Source organism: Antennarius striatus, chromosome 7, assembly GCF_040054535.1.
Source record: "Antennarius striatus isolate MH-2024 chromosome 7, ASM4005453v1, whole genome shotgun sequence".
Classification (NCBI taxonomy): Eukaryota; Metazoa; Chordata; class Actinopteri; order Lophiiformes; family Antennariidae; genus Antennarius; species Antennarius striatus.
The window spans coordinates 16635931-16649385 of record NC_090782.1 but is presented as its reverse complement, the minus strand read 5'-3'; the positions used below and the strand labels follow the sequence as shown (position 1 = coordinate 16649385).

Here is a 13455-nt window from a genome sequence, read left to right as displayed (position 1 = left end):
CAGTTTATACGTGTTTCTTCTCGTTCCACTCTGCTCCTGTGTCAGATGAATTCAGAACAAAGCCATTAGCACACATGTGCATTTCAAAATGTTTCCCCTGTATCTTCCCCACTTCTTTTAGAATTTTAGTCACCGAAGAACGGTGGTATCTGAGTCGTGTCAGGTCTTGAGGTTATCAAAATAATTTGACAGCTGTACTGGTAAAGGTAATAAATAATAATAATAATAATAATAATAATAATAATAATAATAATAATAATAATAATAATAATAATAATAATAATAATAATAATAATAATAATAATAATAATAATAATAGATACACCTGGTAGTGCCTTTCTCCTAATATATCTTAAAAACATTAATAATGAATACGAAAAGATTAGTAGAGATGTACTAAACCTGCTTTCTATTTTGGGGGGGTCAACTTTTGTTGTTTCCAATGGCAAACAGCATTGAACCTAAAGCAGCCGAGTCCCGTATTATGAGAAAGGCGTTCAGCTTTGGAACACGTGATATCGCTTTCTTGCCACTAGATGGCAGCAAAGGGCAGCTTTTTCTCGTGCACCGCTGCATCGCCCAAATCCTTCATTTAGGTAGACCGATGAATATAACCACTTCACCCATGCAGCAACACTGGCTTGCATGGGCGTGACAGCACGAACAGCTTAGATTTGGGAGTATAACACAATGTAGACGGGAGGACAGAGAAAACAAACTTTATATTCAGTGATGTAGAATAAACCCATCAGGTCAAGAGGAATGTTCTTAAATAAATGCGTGTCAAATAACAAACTTGGGTGGGTGGGGGAGAGGAGGCAGTGAGTGTAGTCAGGTGTTGGGGGGATTTTGTCCTTTTAAGTCAGGCAGTCCATTATCCTCACTAAAGAAGAAGAAGGACAAGAAGAAGGAGAAGGACAAGATTTTTTTTTTTAAATATTTATTCATAAAAGCCAAATTACAAGAAAATCACGTTGACACAAAATCCAAAAGAGATTCACACAAAAAGGAATTCACATCAAAAACATTCGTGAATGAAGAAAACTAACATTTATCAAACTAAAAACAGAGGCTCTTGTCTCCATGTTGAATATGCTCCATTCATATTCAAAGTACAGGACTTAAAACACAGAAGAAGAAGAACAGATTAAAAATATTCGTTAAAAGAGTGAAGAGCACTGCAAATCTCGTACACTCACTAAAAGCATGAAAGACTGTTTCACGAAGGGGACAGAAGGGACACTGGCTGGACACAGCAGGGTTAAAAACAGAGATAGAAGCATTGGAACCGATGGCACCATGTAAAATCCTCCACTGGAGGTCGGCTGTTTTTTTCTTGAGGGGAGGTTTGTACAGAAGTCTCCACTGTGGGTCAGGTCCATTTCCCGTCATCTTGTTGGCCCAGGTAGTGGGTGCCCTGTTACACAGGTTTTTCTTGTTGATTACTTTTACACATTGTTTGTACAGTATTTTTTTGTTGGCCGTGTGCAGGCTGATTTGTCGTTCATCTCCGAGGAGAGGACCCTCCAGTTCTCCAAACACGGGACTGATGTGGACCTCAGGGAAAGGATCTTTGCTGTCCGGCACAGTCCCTGTACTATAGTCCAGGAGGAGGCTTCTCTCCTTCCCGGAGAGTCTTTGCCTCCACAGTTGTAGCACCCTCTGAGCCACCCTGGTGGACTGGATGTTCAGCAGGGAGCTCACAGCCTGGGCATCCGCCAACACTGGCCCGGTGTTGTCCAACAGCTGCTGGAGGGTCATGGTCCTGGTTCTGCAAAGCGCTGCAGACAACCCAGGTGTGGCTCCACTGCAGACATCCAGCCTGGCTCCATGCACTAGTGGTTCCTTCAGTAACCAGAACAGAGAGTCAGAGCTTTTTCCTGGGCTGCTTTTAAATAGGACCCATGACTTAAAAACACCATGATAAAACGGAGGCAAACCGTTTAACTTTAGAAACTTAGAGTCCATTAAAAACAGTGCAGCAGAGAAGAAGAAGAAGGACAAGAAGAAGGAGATGAAGAAGTATTCTTTATTAATTATTTTTTCCACTCTAGTTTTTATTACATGCATATGTGTGTGTACAGGCCAGGAACACACACACACACACACACACACACACACACACACACACACACACACACACAAACACACACACACTTTAAGAAAGTTTCTTGAAAACGTTTTGCCTCTCATCCAAGATGCTTCTTCAGTTCTGAAGGTGGCTGGTCTTGTCCCAGCTTATTAACCCTGTGGGGTTTGGTCAGTGCTATTCACATTTCAACAACCTTAGTTGAAACCTGTATGGCTCCTCAACGATGGTGGCTGGGGGTGCCAGAGGGTGTCAAAGGGGTCCTTGAAACGCGAGTTTCACCGAGCCTTTGGATACTAATGTGGGTCATTAGCATGAGACACATCACCGGAGTCAATCTGCTGAGATAATCTTTTTGGGAGTTTCGAAAGGACATGATTGTAAATGGGTGAAAGGTGATGTCACAGACCACCTCCCCTTCAGAGATGGCTTCTTTCACTCCTCCCTCAAACCATCTGTCTTCCCTGTCCAAGATCTGAACATTGGTATCCTGAAATGAGTGTCCCTCTTCCTGGAGGTGAAGGAAGACTGCTGAGTCCTGTCCTGATGTGTTGGCTCTTCTGTGTTGAGCCATGTGCTTGTGTTGTAGTTGTTTGATTTCCCCTACGTAGACAACTGAGCATTCCTTGTTGCATGTAACTTCATACACCTGATTGCTCTTCTGACTGTTTGGTGTGAGGTCTTTTGGGTGGACCAGTCTTTGTTGGGGGGTGTTGCCCAGCGTAAAATATGCAGGAACCTGGTGTTTGTTGAACATCCCCCTCAGCTTTTCAGACACTCCAGACACATAAGGGATCACTATGCCATTACGCTTGCTCTCCTTCTCTTCCGTCCTCACTGGGTTATTCTCCTTTCTGGATCTTGTGTGAGCATTCACAAAGGTCCAGTCAGGATCTCCACAGGTTTTCAGTGCCCCTTTCAGGTGTTGGTGTTCTTTTTCCTGGTCTTGGGTACTGGTTAATAGCTTGTCAGCCTTGTTTTGCAGAGTCCTAATGATGCCAAGCTCGTGCTCCAGTGGGTGGTGAAAGTCAAAAAGCAGGCACTGGTCCGTGTGTGTTGGTTTCCTGTACACCCCAACATTCAGACTTCTGTCATCTTCTATGCAGACCTCACAATCCAAAAAGTGAAAACTCTTGTCCTTTACATCCTCTCTGGTGAACTTGATGTTGCTGTCCAACGAGTTGATGTGTTCGGTGAAAGGTTGCACCTCGTGGATTTTGATCTTGACACATGTGTCGTCCATGTACCGGAACCAGTGGCTTGGTGTTGTTCCGTTGAATGACGTAAGGGCCCTGTGTTCCACTTTTTCCAAGAAAAAATTGGCTACAATAGGAGACACCAGAGAGCCCAACTCACATCCGTGTTTCTGCCTATAGAAGCTCCCTTTGTACTGGAAATAGGTGTTTAGGCAGAGTTCCAAAAGTTGGCAGACCTGGTCGGGGTTGAAGGTTGTCCTGTCGCTGAGGGTGGTGTCCTGTGAAAGCCGTTGCCTTACTGCTTCCACCGCCTCCATTGTGGGAACACATGTGAATAGGGAAGTGACGTTGTAGGATGCCATGGTCTCATCTGTATCCAATCTCAGTCCTTTCACCTTTTCCACTAAGTCCTTGGAGTTTTGTATATGGTAGTAGGGGTTGTTACCCACTAGCAGGGCCAAAATGGTGGCAACATGCTTGGCGATATTGTATGTGACAGAGTTGATGCTGCTGACAATGGGTCTGATGGGGGCTCCTTCTTTATGAATTTTGGGGAGGCCATATATGTATGGGATGGCTTCCCCCAGGTACAGGCGATAGTAGAGCAGGCGTTTTATGGTTTCCACCTTCTGTAGCTTCTGTAGGCTGTCCACAACCTTCTTTTTGTAGCTGCTGGTTGGGTCACGCTTCAGGGTCTCATAGGTGTTGCCGTCGCTGTGTAGAGACATAATTTGCTGTGGTAATCTGTTGTGTTCAGGATTACCGTGCATCTTCCTCATTGGTATAATGACCCTCATTAGTATACACAGGCTCGGTGAAACTCGCATTTCAACGAACCCCCTTTGACACCCCATGGCACACCGATCTAGCATCGTTGAGGAGCCAGACGGGTTTCAACTAAGGTTGTTGAATTTATTTATTTTTTTAAATGTGAATAGCACTGACCAAACCCCAGAAGGTTAATAAGCTTTGACAAGACCAGCCACCTTCAGAACTGAAGAAGCCTCTTGGATGAGAGGCGAAAGTTTTTCAAAAAACTTTCTTAAAGTCCAGTGGATTGATTTAAACAGCTTTGGATAACTGAGAACCTAAACACACACACACACACACACGCACGCACGCACGCACGCACGCACGCACACACACACACACACACACACACACACACACACACACACACACAAAGGGGCCTGTAAGTATGCAGTAAATCCTGTATTAAAGGTAGAGGCACCTCTCCACTGTCAGTTCACACTCAGCTTCTTATGATCCACGTGGGTCTCGAATCGGCCACCGTTTGGTCCTCAGCCATAGATGTAGTAGACAGAGCTATCCAGATACTGCCACCCTCAATTTCAATCGTGTGAAATTCAGTTGGTTGTATTTTAATAATGTCTTCTTTAAAACAAGGTTAATGTGTGCTGCCAGTACGAAATGTTCCACTATTTCATATAGAGGAAACTCTTTAACCACATCTGGAATAGAGTGACTAGAGTGAATTATGGAGAGTTTCATGAAATACCAAAATTACTCCAACATATCAGTATAATCCATGTTTTCTTTGATTATTCAGTTGATGCCATAGGGAAACTTATAGCAATCTTTGCAATTTATTTGTCTGATTACACCTAGAAATATCTCAGAGGTTATCTACTGTATGTATTGACAACTGTTTGTGACATTGTGTTGTAGTTCGCTTGAGTCTCCGTGTTTCTCTTTCTGGTCCAAGTGAGCTTCTCGACCCTGACCTCCTCCTTTCCCAGTACAACAAGGTCAGTAGGTCAATCAACACATGCAAAGAACTTTGAAGGCATAAAATGTGTCTTGTGTGTCAAATTCAAAATAGCAAAATGGCAATTAAGATGACAAATCTCAACATTCGAGTTATGGTTTGTGTTGGTTGGGATATAACTATGACAAGCACAAAATTAAGATAATAATCCATCAGCTCTGTCATTCAGATGAACATGCTTGAGAGAGACTGTGGAGAGATTCAGTGTAAAGAAAAGGCAAACAACAAATCAATGCTCAGCCAGTCTAAAGGTCAAAAGCTGGCACCTCAGTCCAGAGGGAGGCAACACAGAATTAGACACTGAAGTTATTCACTTGTCTTTTGTTGCATGAACTTGTTCTGCGGTTACTTTTTAATTAAAGGACAGGAATGGGTGGATTAAAGGATTACCGTCTCAAGACACACTGCTGATGGAGTGGTGGTGTGGGCGGGGGCAAGGGATTTAATGGGTGAAAGACATTTCTTATCTTACAAAGAAGTCAAGAGTCGCTGAAGCTATTACAGCAATTTCGTAGAAAAGGCATTTTAAAGTACTTGTGATGAAGTTGCTGCTCACAATTGTTCTCTGTTTCTTTCTTTTCTCTGAGAAGCCTGGAATCTTCAGCACTGGAACGAAGACAGGAATCTTTTCAATGAGAATACAGAGAATACAGAGAGTGACCTCCATACCCTAATTTTATCAGGATCTCCTCGTTCATTCCCAGACATTTCCTCAGAAGTCTTTATAAAATAAATACAAATTTTCTTCCAGATGAATTTTTATTGTGTCTTTTCTTATCGGCAAAGTTGTATCTCTTTTATTCGTTAAAGATTAACTTCATTATCTCCACATTGTGGCATGCAGTGTGTACTGGGGCCCCACCCACTAAACTGCTCGTCCAATCGGAAGACGTTAAATCTGTATCTCCGCCCTCCATCATGGTGCGTCTGATGACCATGAGGAAGTTTCTTTGTACTCGCCGGTCACGAAGGTGGTAGTGAATGGACCGACAACCAATTGTTGGTAACAGCTGCCATAATCGCGGAAAGATGGCAAATTCAGGCTCCGTGGAGGACGCGCTGCCCGAGGAGGAGAGGGAATTTCAAAAGATTATCGGTCTCATCGGAGGTAAAGAGAGGATTTATTTGGTGAGTGACCAGTGTCAAAATAAAGAGAACGACGGGGATGACGCTGAAATACTGCAAGAGTTCATCGGTGAAATGTTTCCCGGCAGCATGCCGCACATCAGAGGACAAACCCAACGCGGTGGCTGTGACGCAAGCGCAAACAAAATGATAGAGACTGGTAAAAGCAATGATATACCTCTCACAGCGAGACCGAAGGATTTGGATTTGAAAGCTTGTCCAAAAGAAGAGCGCATGGAGAAGGAGCGACCAGCGCGTCCTGGAGACGCCCGGAGGACAGCAAGGAGAGTAAACGTGTACAGTCTGAAGCGAATTATAGACTATCCTGTCATCATATTCCTCTTCAGACAAATATTTCTCAGCAATAATTCCAACCATCCGTGCGTAAAAGAGATCCTAAAGGACGTAAAAGCGCGCACGAAACGTGCAGCAATTGTCCGACCGGCTTTAATTGGATTGATAAGCACCAGACAGGAGAGCGCCGAGACGCATCAATGTACACAACTCCTGGAGCGTCTGCTCCGCTCAGTTTTCCACAAACATTCACCAGAGACTCTATGGGTTGGCTGTTTCATCCCGAAGACAGAGGCCAAAACGCTCAGCATCAAGAAAAACGCCTGCCGAGTCATACACTCCTCTCAAACAGCAGGTGTAATAACCCCCATTGTCCGCAATCTAAGTGGCTTTAACTGTAGCAGTCCAGAGTAAACATCCTTTATGTAATTGGTTATTATTTGTAATAGTTTTTTTAAAATCTTTGTTCAAACGTCCATCCAGGGCAGATTTTTGTCAACACGAAGTTTGAACCCTTCGGTGTTTAACCAAGGCTCAAAGCAGATTAGATGATACTTGCAATATTTTACTGACCAATTTACAGAAGAGCAACAGAACTGCATGTGTTGACTTTTTAAATAAAGACAAGCGTGCTGAAGAGATTTCACACAAATATCAGTAAATTTTAAACTGGTAGAAAAAAGTTAAGTCTTATTAAAAAAAAGTAACCATAAATTTAGAGACTCATAGAATCTATTCAGTGTGCTATATCTTTTTATTAAATAAAATATTATCAAAAAATCACTAATGAATGCTGTCACAGTTCAAGATTTGGCAGCTGTTAGTGAAATGAGCGTTAATGCCCTCGAGGTCAATCCATGACACTCACAAGACCACACATTTCTGCACACACTTTTCTTCCCAGGCATGACTACAAAGGTCTGGGAACAAAAGCAACATTCATGAGTAAGGGCCATGCATATGGTGCCAAATCGTTAAAGGATTATTTTGTGCCTTTCAGGGAATGCCCAGGACAGCACAAATTCACTTTTCTGGCCATTTCGATGTTTGTTCTGGCCACAGACAAGAGGAGCCAGGGACCAAGGCAACTCTTCGACCAACAGAAAAAGAGGTACCAACAAAGTCCACAGATTGAACTATACTAGTGCAAGCATTTCTCTTCCCACTGGATATTGTTGGAAGTCTCTCTTAATTGTTTTTTCTTTAATCATTCCATACCAAATTTAGCCCTGTTTGGTCCCATGTCCAAAAAACATTACATGGGAAAATGGCATTGACACGTGGCACTGTTCTATGACAGGGCCAAAAATGTGACAAATGCCTTCACTCTTCATTGGTTTCACTTTAGGTCAGTTTCCATCCATCAATTTGGACACATAAGAACTTGGACTAGAATGCAATGTGGTCACAAACTATTTAGCATTTTGGTGAATAAGAGATTGAAAATCTTTTGCATTTATTATTTCTTTCTATTGATATGCATTTTTCCCTGTTTGTGAACTAATGACTTTATGACACAACTTTTCAATTATTTTAGCTGTTATTTCATGTTAAAATAGATACTGTATATTAAAATAGGAGTATGTTAAAGAACAAAGCTTTTTTTCCAAATTAAAAAAAGTAAGCTGAAATAAAATTGATGCAATGAAAAGTTAAATGTTTGACTACCAGTTCAACTGGTTCAACAGCAACTTCATTAGAGTCTAATTGAACAGTGACCTATGATGTGTTTAACATTTTTTTCTTAAGGTGACAATGGAAACATAGAAGAAAATATCCCTCTGAAGACAAATTCCATATCTGGTGGACCAACCACGGATGGAGATCCAATCGGAGGGGACACTTGATTGTGATATGTTGTGATATGTTATGACCTGTGTCTGGAGATGTGTAGCTGTAGACAATCCTGTTCTAACAGCAGAGCCTTACAACATGTTGCAGCATTACTTCCTGGTGCTCCAGTTTTCTCTTTGCTGAATCACTATGATTCTTGTCCTGAAGTCATATGTTGCTCAGATTTTTGATTTTTTTTTTTCCTATTTACACAGGGTCTTTGATGTGTAATGTATAGTCACATAGGGAATCACTGTGCATGTTAAGGGAGTGATTGAAGTATTTCTAAAACAATCGCATGAACTGCATTATGTAGTTTAGTGCCATTTTTCTCTTTTTCTTTGCTTAGGTTGCAGCCCTATGTAGAGATAAGTCTTTTTTTTTAGTTTGTTAAAGTATATCTAGGCCACAGAAATAATAGAAAATTTACTCCCATAATATGATGCATATTTATATATTTGAATCAGATGACCCAAGGCCTATTAAGTCTTTCATGAGTGGCGCTAACTTGACTCTTGTATTGTACAATATTGTCACAAAATTATAACTTCAACTGCCATCTTAGTACAAAGAACCTTAGGTGAACCAGCTCTGTTGATAGGGTCTGAGCAGCTGTTTCCAAACTTAGTTATTACATACATGTGCCTTAAATGACTTCTTAATGAATACAGATGGATAAAGCTTCTTCTAACTCTTACCTCTGTAGGTTACTGGAATGTGTACATTTATATAAATAATGTGAATAAACACAGTTGTCTCTGTCCAATTTTATTGAAAAGGATGTAATTTCTTGTACTTTCCTTAAAATAACATTTGATAGGTTAAGTTTGCAGCGGGCTTTCAGTTCCTCATCACAGCAATGGTAAATATTTCACTTATATTCCCACTAGAACTGTGCTATGTACTCCTATCTTTGCAGAGTGCATGGCTGAATAATCTTAATGTTTTTAGCTTTCGTATTGATTGAATTTGGTACAAAATCCATTGATCTACTGTATAGTATATACAAATATAAAAAAACATACTTTTTACAATGTCATTATGCATAATAAACGGTGTGGGACATGTTGTGGAATGAGTTTTATTTGCTTTGATGTGATTATTTTTCACATCTAGCATTTTTTAAAATTTTGGCAGTCAAAACATTTGAGTTTTAAATAATGCTAGACATGAAATATAGTCACAACATTAAAGCAAATAAAAATCAATAACGTAATAACTTAACTTTTTATTTTTAAACTGGCTTTTTCTAACTATCAATGCACTGATATATAAAATAAGTCTTTCCATGTGTATGTTACATCTGACCAAGTTTAAGTTTTAGAGCTCAATTGACCTGTGCCATGTTGTTCATTATCAAGATAGATGGATAGATCACAAACTGGAATTCCCCAAATATGCCTTCTTGGGAAAGCGTTTAGCAAAAACCTAAATGAAATTATGCATGATCTGCACCCTAACTTTACATTTTTGGGAGCTACTATCAAACTAGGCTGTACAAGCGTAGTCAAAATGACAGTCCTACCATTTTTTACACTCATCCACATACAATTTAAAGGAATTTGGCTCTGCAAATTTGGCGTACGCAAAATCCTGCATTTGCCCTTTTCTTTAAATTGTACAAATTGCGTGAAGCAAAAAATCCATTGCTTTCGGCCTAGAAATACTTTACATCAAATTACTGTATATTAGCAGTTCATTTGCTCCCATTCTCATAATGTAGCCGCAAGAGGACACAAGTCAGTGTCTTATTGTGCCAGTTCCAAGCCCGGATAGATACAGAGGGTTGTGTCAGGAAGGGCATCCGGCGTAAAATGTTTGCCAAATCAAACATGCGAATCAAACCTATGACTTCCATATCGGATCAGTCGAGGCCCGGGTTAACAACAACTGCCCTCGGTGCTGTTGACCTGCAGGGTGCCAGTGGAAATTGGATTACTGTTGGTCGAAGAAGGAGAGGAGGAAAGGGTGTGCGTAGGAAGAGAGAGAAGAGGAACGCCGAGAGTATAGGACTGAGAGTAGGGATGTTGAATGTTGGAACTATGACAGGAAAAGGTAGAGAGTTGGTTGACATGCAGAGGAGGAAGGTAGACATACTGTGTGTCCAGGAGACCAGGTGGAAAGGTAGCAAGGCTAGAAGTTTAGGAGCAGGGTTCAAGTTGTTCTATTATGGTGTAGATAGGAAAAGAAATGGAGTAGGAGTTATCTCGAAGGAGGAGATTGTTAGGAATGTCTTGGAGGTAAAAAGAGTTTCAGAGTGATGAGTCTGAAGCTAAAAATCGAAGGTGTGATGGTCAATGTTGTTAGTGGGTATGCTCCACAGGTAGGATGTGAGCTGGAAGAGAAGGAGAAATTCTGGTCGGACTTTGATGAAGTGATGCAGAGCATACCTAGAAGTGAGAGAGTTGTCATTGGTACAGACTTCAATGGACATGTTGGTGCAGGAAACAGAGGTGATGAGGAGGTGATGGGCAGGTTTGGTATCCAGGAGAGGAACGCAGAAGGACAGATGGTAGTTGACTTTGCAAAAAGGATGGAAATGGCTATAGTGAATACTTTCTTCCAGAAGAGGCAGGAACATATGTTGACCTATAAGAGTGGAGGTAGGAGCACACAGGTAGACTACATCTTGTGTAGACGGTGTAATCTGAAGGAGATGAGTGACTGCAAAGTAGTGGTAGGCGAGAGTGTAGCCAAACAGCATAGAATGGTGGTTTGTAGGCTGACTCTGGTGGTGAGTAAGATGAAGAGGGCAAAGGCAGAGCAGAAGACGAAATGGTGGAAGCTGAAAAAGGAGGAGTGTTGCAGGACTTTTAGGAAGGAGTTAAGACAGGCTCTAGGTGGTCAGGAGGTGCTACCAGATGACGGGACAACTACAGCTAATGTGATCAGGCAGACAGGTAAAAGAGTACTTGGTGTGTCATCTGGAAGGAAAGTAGATAAGGAGACTTGGTGGTGGAATGAGGAGGTACAGGAGTGTATACAGAGAAAGAGGTTAGCTAAGAAGAAGTGGGACACTGAGAGGACTGAGGAGAGTAGACAGGAGTACAGGGAGATGCAGCGTAAGGTGAAGGTAGAGGTAGCAAAGGCCAAACAAGAAGCTTATGATGACTTGTATGCTAGGTTGGACAGTAAGGAGGGAGAGACTGATCTATACAGGTTGGCAAGACAGAGAGACAGAGATGGGAAGGACTTGCAGCAGGTTAGGGTGATTAAAGATAGGGATGGAAGTCTATTGACAGGTGCCAGTAGTGTTATGGGAAGATGGAAAGAGTACTTTGAAGAGTTGATGAATGTGGAAAATGAGAGAGAACAAAGACTAGAAGAGGTGACTGTTGTGGACCAGGAAGTAGCAAAGATTAGTCAGGATGAAGTGAGGAGGGCATTGAAGAGGATGAAGAGTGGAAAGGCAGTTGGTCCTGATGATATACCTGTGGAGGTATGGAAGTGTCTATAGACACAGAGTACTCTACTCTCTTGCTGAGTTTTGAACTGCCAGGCAAGAGAGTAGAGTACAGTACTCTCTTGTTTTGAACTGAGAGTAGAGTACTCTCAGTTCAAAACTCAGCATCCTTCTACCAATATATTCACTATCTCTTTGGACATGTCCAAACCATCTCAGTCTGGCCTCTCTGACTTCATCTCCAAAGGCCTAGAGTAAGACCAAAGAGGAGGTTTATGGATGTAGTGAAAGAGGCCATGAAGGTAGTTGGTGTGAGAGAAGATGCAGAAGACAGGGTTAGATGGAGGCAACTGACTCGCTGTGGCGACCCCTGAAGGGAAAAACCGAAAGGAAAAGAAGAAGTAGAAGAAGATTCGCTCCCATTCTCATCCGGTAGCGCCCTCTGTATGAATTGCAGTCGACCAAGACATAATGAAACATGAACTGACTCAATTGAAATCCAGTTCATAAACCGGAGAATTGCTCTAAAATATAGTGAGAAAATATCAATACGATATATAAAACACAAAAATTAGATTAACGTGATTTGATTGACTACATTAAATTGGAAAACAATGAAAAGGATTACATTTTTGTTTATTTTTAATCTGGCTATGAACAAGGCTACTAACGGTGAGGTCCTTCAGAAATGGGCTTGCGGTCCTGGACAAAAAGTAGTTAACATCGGCTAAGGTTCGTCAAACTGTTGTGCATTTTCAGAAATATCGTACCGTGTATAATTCTTATTTTCTGGAAAAAGGCTGACAATATCCCACTGACCAATCCAAAGTCGTAGGACTTCGGAAGGAATAAATTGCCAATCATGATAACGTCTGCCGGTAAGTTTAGAAAGGGTTTTTATTTTGCTAGCTATTACCTTAGCTGTCTGCCATTGATTTAGCTGAGTCACATAGCTAGTGTAGCCGTTGTCAGTGTTAGCCGATTCCCGGTAAAAGCAAATAAATGAAAATGATTTTCCGGATCTCAGTTCCGTTTGCAGTCTTTGACATAGCAAAAAGACAAATTTGTATACTGTTCTACTTTCAAAACACTAGAATTACAGGTAGTGCAATGCTAGCACTACAAAATGTATGATTTGGACTTCCATAGTAACGCGTTTAAGTTCATTTTAGGGATGTTCCTATTGAAAATCTATAAATCTTATGACCATATTCTTTATTTTGTCTCCCATTGCGATACTGTAATTTTGTTGTACGAAACAGGTTTATAATCGACCACTGAATCAGTGCTTTCCAACCGCGTTAGTGATGCTATACGTTCAACAAACAAATGTCTTATCGAAAGTTTGTGTGACCAGTTACCTGTAAACTACCGGAGCATCACCAAGTGTTACTACATCGTCATATTTGATTATCATATCTTTATTAACTTTGTAGTAGTTACGATTTTATTCAGATACATCTCCCACTTAATGTCAGTGTCAGTTAGGCAACTACAGTAGTATTGAGTACTACTGTGTTTGCGCATGGAAGAGAAGTACCAAATATGCATAAATGGTCTGTAATGATGATGATGTTTTACCCTATCCTAGTCTACACTATCATGAAATATATGTGGCAAAGGTATTTTGTTCATTAAACATTTTGGCAGTAGTTTAGTTTATTTATTTATTTTTTATTGATTTAAAGTTAAGTGATTTAAATCTAGTCTTGTCTTAGATGAATAT

The 13455-nt window shown here is 41.1% G+C and overlaps 2 protein-coding genes across 2 annotated transcripts in view; both read left to right on the top strand.

Moving 5' to 3' along the window:
* The first annotated feature begins 6055 nt into the window (after positions 1–6055).
* LOC137599301 (uncharacterized protein C2orf72) lies at positions 6056–8744 on the top strand. The gene is made up of 3 exons (XM_068320154.1): positions 6056–6848; positions 7494–7604; positions 8243–8744. The coding sequence occupies exons 1-3, from the start codon at positions 6056–6058 to the stop codon at positions 8338–8340; spliced, it is 1002 nt and encodes a 333-aa protein (XP_068176255.1). The 3' UTR covers positions 8341–8744.
* Positions 8745–12442: 3698 nt separating this feature from the next.
* Positions 12443–13455, top strand: part of psmd1 (proteasome 26S subunit, non-ATPase 1) — a 36834-nt gene continuing 35821 nt past the window's right edge. The window contains exon 1 of the mRNA XM_068319058.1: positions 12443–12607. Within this exon, the coding sequence (XP_068175159.1) occupies positions 12592–12607 (16 nt within the window). The 5' untranslated portion in view covers positions 12443–12591. The remainder of the gene's footprint in view (positions 12608–13455) is intronic.